This window comes from Corvus brachyrhynchos, unplaced genomic scaffold (genome assembly GCF_000691975.1).
Source record: "Corvus brachyrhynchos isolate BGI_N302 unplaced genomic scaffold, ASM69197v1 scaffold65, whole genome shotgun sequence".
Classification (NCBI taxonomy): domain Eukaryota; kingdom Metazoa; phylum Chordata; class Aves; order Passeriformes; family Corvidae; genus Corvus; species Corvus brachyrhynchos.
In genome coordinates this window covers 398,807-406,229 of record NW_008238365.1, presented here as the reverse complement: position 1 = coordinate 406,229, position 7,423 = coordinate 398,807, and the positions used below count along the sequence as shown (strand labels likewise).

At 50.4% G+C, this 7,423-nt stretch overlaps 1 protein-coding gene across 1 annotated transcript in view; it reads left to right on the top strand.

Annotated features, from left to right (window-relative positions):
* The window catches only part of WDTC1 (WD and tetratricopeptide repeats 1), a 31,162-nt gene that overhangs the window by 6,558 nt on the left and 17,181 nt on the right, over positions 1-7,423 (top strand). Inside the window, exon 2 of the mRNA XM_008635031.2 lies at positions 5,626-5,767. Within this exon, the coding sequence (XP_008633253.1) occupies positions 5,660-5,767 (108 nt within the window). The 5' untranslated portion in view covers positions 5,626-5,659. The remainder of the gene's footprint in view (positions 1-5,625; positions 5,768-7,423) is intronic.

Here is a 7,423-nt window from a genome sequence, read left to right as displayed (position 1 = left end):
GCCGCCACGTCTGCTGGGCCCCTTCTCTGTCAGCCGGCCCCTGGTGCCCCGTTCCTGTCAGCTCTCCCCGCTGTGCCCCCTTCCCTATCCGCTGCATCCCCCCTTTCCCTCCCCAGTAAAGCACACCTCCTGCCCCTTCCCTGACAGCCGTACTCTCTTTCCCGTCAGCTGTGCCCCTCTACCCTTTTCCCTGTCAGCTGCCCGCCCTGTGCCCACTTCCCTCTGAGCTGTACTCCTCAAACCCCTTCCCTGACAGCTACATCCGCATGTACCCCTTTCCCTCTCAGCTCTCCCCCCTCACCGCCCTTTCCTGACATTTCCCCGCACCCCAGGCTCTGTCAGGTGCCCCCTTATTCCCCCGAGGAGTCTGACTCCTTTTAAGGATCTCTCCTTTATCCAGCCCCTCACCCCCATTTTTCCCGGCCCCTCTTCCCCCCCAGCCCTGCATCATCTGCTGGTACCGCCCCCTGCCAGGTACAGCTCCTGCTTTTTGGCTTCTCTTTCCCCTCCCACCCCTGGCACTGCCCTGTCCTCACATTCCTCTCCCCTTTCCTGGGTGTGACCCTGCTCTGCTCCCTTCTCTGCCCACTGTCCCCTCCTAAAGCCTTCACAGAAACTTGCTCTGCCCTGGTGGGTGGCCTGCAGCCCCTTCCTTGGAGAGGGGATCAGCCTCTCCTCCTTTGCCAGTTAAACTCCTTCCTGGAGCTGCTGGGCCATGTGGGACTTGGCACTGGGATGTTGCTTGTGCTGGGCTGAGGTGTTGCCTGGCATCTTCCCTTTTTCCCGTGGATGTGTCAGCTGGGGATCAAGGGAGAGGCAGGGTTCCAGTGGGAGGGCTGAGCTGGACGCACCGTGTGGCCTGTGTGTGTCAGAGTTTCCCTGACAGTCCCCTCGTGCTGGCTCTGTCAGGGTTCACATCTCACCTCTTCTCCTGGCTCCCTGTTCCAGCCATCTGTCCTGGCCAGCCACTGCTGCTCCTGACAGCTCCTTCAGCTGGAGCAAAACCTTCTTTTAACAAGGTGTTTACTGCTAACCAGGTCATTCCCTCTTGGTTTTCCAGGTTTCTTTAAAAAAAAAAAAAAAAGTTCCTATCTACATGTATATATTTTAATTTGATCTGTGACCTCTTGGAAAGTCAAGGTAAAGAAAGCAGGGAAATAAGTTGTGAGGATAAAGAAGCCTCTTGAGGTGGGTTCTGGGTGGTGTTTGGATGGGTGAAATGATTCATAGATGCTGAAGGGAAGGGTCTAAGGAGTCTTCCCTTGGGATGAGTTGTGTGTCCAGAGGCTCGTGGTGTGCAGAGTGCTGCTTTTTGCTGCTTTTTCCCAATGACCTTGAGTTTGGAGCCTGAGAAACCTGGGCACATCCAAGCAGTTAGGAATTGGATTGCTTGTTTAAAACTGCTGATTTCAGGAGGCCTGCTGCTTTGTGGAGTTCCTTGGGGTGGATGGAGCTTTTCCAAAGGGGGCTGGGGCTCTGACCCCCCTGTGCAGAGCCCGTCTCTGTCATTGTGTTGCTGTGGGTGGGAGGTGCTCAAGTGATTCCATGAGAGGGAAATACAATCCAGCAAAGGAGCAATCCCCCAAATCCAAGCTGTGGTGGGAGTGTTTGGTGTTAAATTGATGGAATTATTTGTGTTATCACTGTTAAGGCTTTGTTTCCAGACCTGGAGCAAGGGTTCCTCCCCATGCCCTGGAGTACCCTCTGGAAGTGTACTTTCCCAGGAGCTTAAGGGGCTTTTAAATGACTGTCAGTGTAAACAGAGCCTGCCAGATTTGGAGCCCACAGAAATCTGTGCCTTGTTAATTTTTGACTGTGGATTTAAAGGCCAAGTGTTGCGAAAGTTCTGTTTGTGGCCCTGGAGTTTTGTGTGGCAGCAGCAGGAGAGTCCAGGAGGAAGGTGCAGGGAGCTGCAGGTGGGCTGATCCTCTGTGAGCTCCAGGGAGCACTTTGAGAAGAGGTTGTCACTGGATGAGGTGACAGCTGTTACTGGATCCCAGGTTTTTGTCCTGTCTGGGGTGTTCCAGGTGGGTTTGGAGCAGTGAGGGATGAGGGAAAGTTGTCCTTGAAGGGTGATAGAGAAATGTGCCCTGGTGTCATCTAAGGAGTAACCCCAAAGAAATCACGGAATCATGGAATGGTTTGGTTGGAAGGGACCTTACAGATCGTCTTGTTGCAGTGGCAGGAACACTTTCCACCAGCCCAGGCTGTTCCAAGCCCTGTCCAGCCTGGCCTGGAACACTCTCAGAGGCAGGGAGGGATGGGATCCTCTCTTGCGTGGAGCCAGAGTGCAGCTGCCTGTGGAGTCAGCCCTGGCAGCAGCAGTGCAGATTTATCCTAAACCATCCCTTGCTCTGGGGCTTAATCCCTCATTCCACCAGGAGCTGGTTGTGCAGGGTTAGTTAAAAGCCAGGAGCTGCAAGAATGGGTTAGAGCAGAATTTGCACAGTGGTTTTGCCTAAAGAGGAACATTCTTTACCAATTTCCATGGTGGAAATTTCCAAGGAATTTCCAATTCCTTTGGTGGTGACAAAGACAGGCTCTTTGGAGGGGCTTCATTTTTGGAAGCCTTTGTATCTAAGAAATTGGGAGGCACAGTTTATTTTTGTCTGATTTTTATTATCTGTATTTTGCAGGAGACCTACAAATCTTGGGAGATTTTGTGTTTTGTTCCAGGGTCAGTTTGTAACTGGAGGCTGGATCTGTACAGTGGTGGGGTCAATAGTCTTTAGTGTTAAGAACACTTAATATTTATTTTATTTGTTTATTATTTATTTATTTAATATTTGAACAAGGTAACTGTCATATCCATGGGGACTGGGAGTCTGGGACTGGGATCAGTTGTGGCTAATGCTCAAAATGTGATCTGGAATGAGAGTTTGGGCTTCTTAATCCTTTGTCTGTGATTCCATGATAATTTAAAGGTTCCCAGAGCCTTTGTAGTTGTGGAATACCTGTTGAGCAGCAACAAATAGCAAAGGGAAAGGAGGAAAGGCTCTTGGAGCCTTCTTGGCCAAGCAAAGGCACAAGATCCGGGAGACTTTTGAGCATTTTACACCATCCAGTTGCCAAATCAAGCACTTTCCTGGATGGAGAGACACCTTAAACTCCCTCATTCCTGTTTGGCTGGGTTTTATCCAAGCCTGTTACCCAAGGCCTGCTTTCCTCACCTGTGTCTTTTAAGAAGTAAAGTTAAGATGTGTTGATCTCCTGAGACCTGCACTACAGTGTTCTGCTGGGCCCACCTCTGAGTTACCACAGCCGGCAGTGACTTGTCCAGAGTTGGGAAGCTCCACAATGCATCAATAATCCCAAAAACACTCCCAGAAATAGCCAGCTCCTGTGTATTGCTGCTCTCACCCGGCCAGGGTGGGTGTCAGAGTTCCACAAGGTAGAAAATGCTGGCACAGAGGAGCCTTTGTTGAAAAACCAGGGAATTCGGGTCTGTTAAGGAGTGGTGGTTTTGGGGGGTTTGGATATTCCTTCCCTCTGGGCATCCTGTTCATACAGTGGGTTTATAGGGTATTAATGGTTTTGCAGTGACTTATTTAGCTCTAAGTTGGCTTCTTGATGTGGGTTAATTATGGCTGAATATGGGAGATCTGGGCCTTTCCATGCACACACATTTTTTCACATGTGTCCTTGAGGTTGTTTGGTGCTGTTGGAAGAGAAAGGAGCTGATTAGAAATCAGCCACAAGTAAAGATAGGAAATGTGACAAAAAGACTCCTAAAAGAGCAGTGGGGTATTTGTCAGTCGGGAGGGGACAGCCTGCCTGGCCCTGGCATAGTTCTTTGGGGTCCTAAGAACAAAATTCATTTGCTCTCAAAGAGGAAGACAGGAAATCTGCCCGGCAGGGAAGAAGAGGAGGAAGCTGGATGTTGCATGGAGAGGGGAGACTGTGGGCAGAGCTGGGAATGTTGTAGGGAAGCAGTAAGAGGAGTGGAAGGCTGCATATGAGACTGAGGCGTGAGATGTGCTGGGATATTGTCCCTGTGTCTTTTGAGGATGGACTTGGGGTTAGTGGATCAGTCACTTCCCTGGAAAAGGTTGTGCAACTGCCACCAGTCACTGGTCACAGGTTCCTGCTGTCCACCCTGAGCCTCCCCTGGCCCAGCCTGAGGCCGTTCCCTCTCCTCCTGTCCCTGTTCCCTGCCAGCAGAGCCCGACCCCCCCGGCTGCCCCCTCCTGTCAGGGACTTGTGCAGAGCCACAAGGTCCCCCCTGAGCCTCCTTTGCTCCAGGCTGAGCCCCTTTCCCAGCTCCCTCAGCCGCTCCTGGGGCTCCAGACCCTTCCCAGCTCTGTTCCCTTCCCTGAACACGCTCCAGCCCCTCAGTGTCTCTCCTGAAGTTTGGGGAAGCAGCTCAGAAACTTCTCAGGAGCTGCAGAGTCAGCAGATCCACCTGCCCTTGTGCCCAGATGCTGCTGCTTCCTCCCCTTCCTGTCCTTGGGAGTCATTCCCGAGGGAAGTTGTTGTTTTTGTGGCTGCCCCATCCCTGGAAGTGTCTGGGGCTGGGCTGGACAGGGCTTGGAGCAGCCTGGGATAGTGGAAGGTGTCCCTGCCCATGGCAGGGTGGGACAGGAGGGCCAGTGGGAGCCCTCCTGTGGCAGCAGAGAATCAGATGAGGTTTGCCAGGACTCCTGTTTGTTGCAGCGTTTCTGTGAAATGCTCTTGTTTCAATGAATCAGCATTTCCTGATATAGAAGAGGAAAATTTTGGCTTGTTCTGCTTGGAAATGTTTTTAAAGAGGATTTAAAACTAGAGGGTTACATAGGACAAAACGGGTGTTTGAAATTTAATTTTTATTCTTTTTGGTTTTTTAAAGAGAGCTGTAGAAATATCTAAATGGGCCAGGTTGTGGGATGGAAACTGGGGGAATTACAGCATTTCTCAGGGACTGACTGATCCTTTGCTAGGCAGCCTGTCCAGCTCAGGGTTGTGACCATCTCTCTGCAATTTGAATGGTTTTTAGCAGGAGTAGCCAATTCCATGGGGTTTCAGTTATTTAGGTTAGTACATTAAACTCCATTAAGAGCGTGCAAAACTCTTAATTTCTCCTGGAAATTCAATTTTAACTGGTCACCCCTTTTCTCTTGCTGAGGTAATTAGGTGTTCAGTTGTCACCTCGTGGTTGGCTGTTGTGATTTCCAGGGAACGTTCATGCCCTTTTGGCTATTTTAGGGCTGTTTTGCTGATAATCCAATGTAGCAAAGGAGAGAGAAGAGGTGGCCAAAAGCACCGATGCTGTGTTTATTCACAGTGTAACCCTTGTTGGTTGTAGAGTTTGGGAAACATGACCTTGGACGTGAGTGGTCATGGAATGGTGGGAAGGAAGCCTGGGATAGGACACTGCCCTGGACCCACAGGGTCTTTGCTGGGATAGGAACATGGATTTTCCAGGCCGATGTAGTCCTGGAATTCTGCTCATCGTGAATTTCTCCACAAACTGGGAATGGCCTTGAGTCAGACATTCTTTGTTCTTCCATTGTCCGTTCCTTGAGTTCCTTCAGGAGCCTTTATTCCGAACTTTTCAGTTCTTAGCCACCACTATTTTTGGGAAGCAGAGCTTGGCACTGCGAGTGGCCTAATGTGTGGTGTCCCTGCCTGTGTCCCTCCTGTCCTGTCCAGGTAACTGAATGCGGATCCTGGCTCGGCTGGGATGCTTGGATGCACAGCAGCTCTTCCCGTAGCTTCTCTTCGTCTGCCCCACTGCAAGAAGATGGCAAAAGCCAACATCACCAGAGACATCATCCACAGGCAGATCAAGGTACGTGTGAGCCCTGTGGTTTTGGGTGGAGAGAGGTGGAGTCAGCGCTGGATTGGGAAAAACTCCTGGTGTTGCCTTTCCTTGGGAAGAGATCTCTGTTATTTACATATTGATAAGCCCTGTAAGGAGCTTAGGAGAACAAACACGCAGGACCTGTCGCTGTCCTTAATGGAGATCTGGGATGAAGTCTGGCATGACAGGAGCACAGTTCCTCTCCCCGGGCTGGTTTGCCATCAGCAGCTCTGTTCCCTTTGAGTTGAAGGGAGAAATAGAGCTGCTTGTGTTTGGGCACCACAAAGGCCCTTAGCCAGCTTCCCTCTCTGCTTTCTGTGTTCTCCCTGTGTGATCTTGCCATCAGAGGTATTTCTGACTGTAGTAAAGCTAATGATCTCTGTCACAGCCTCTCTGTCTCCTTTTCTTTAGAGAGTGCTGTGTTGCTTCCTTTGTGTAGGGAAAAAAAAACATGAGCAGTGGTGGGATCAGTCATCTGATGGCTGCATTTGTGGAATATCAACGTGAAAGGACTGGCTGCAGCAGACACAATAGGCAATTATTGCTTGGACTCAGAGGCCTGAAATCATTTGCAGCTTTGCTGATAATCAGCATTCAGGAAAAGGATCTGTGAGTAGCCAGAATAAGGAACTGGGAGCTCGAGTGCTCACTTTGCAGTTTGGTACCAAACTCGGTTATAAACTTGTAATTTAATCCATGTGCAAAGATTTATTTTGCTGCCCTAACAAGGAAGGGCTGGTTCTGTGGTTTGAGCCTTAGCCTGGGACTGTCTCACACTGTCTGCTCTGTCAGACTTTGATGTGTGACCTTGGAAAGATTGCTAAGTCAGGCAGTTCCTTGTAGGAAAAGCAATATCCTACCCCACAGCCCTCACAAAGCCACTGAGGCTGCAGTAGCACAGAACTGTACCTGCAGCACCTTGCAGTGCTTTAGGAGTGCTCTCCACAAAAATACATCAAGGGGTTTGAAGTTTGTCATGGAAGCTCCTACAAAAAGCCTGGTTTGTTTTGCCTCCAATCCTTTTATGTCTGTCTCCATTTTGTCTTCAAATAGCTTTTGGTGTGTGAAGTTCATTATTGAACATTGGGCTGGGAAGGGAACTCAGTGCTTGTGTGTCTGCTCTGGGACTGCTGGTGTGCTCGGAGCACCAGCAGGGTGATTTTGACATTGGTGTTCCCACCTCGAAATGCTGATGAGGAAGGATTAAGTTGATGAGTGTGGCTTGGAATGGGACCACAGCTGGGTCAAGTCCTAGGGAAGAATCTCCTTGGACATTAGATGTTCCATCCAGAATCTGACTTGCATTCCCTCTCCTTCATTCCTGCCTCTGCAGTTGGCCTTCTTTCATCAGAGCCATCTGCTGATGCATCTGTGAGCCCTGTGAGATCACAGGGGAAACAACTGTCCTGCTTTCCTTCACCTTCATTTGTACTGACGCAGTTCTGTGGCAGCTGTTCCCATCCCTCTGGAACAGCCTGTGCCGTGGCTCTGCAGCTCCCGCTCCCTCGCTGAGGAACAGCCCATCCCTAAAGGAAGCTGGCCAGTTGCACTCCCCACTTCTTTGCCCCATGGTGCTGGTGCCTTGGGACAGGCTCTGCAATGGCAGAGTTCTCCTGAGCAGCTCTGCTCCAGTTCTGCTGTCCT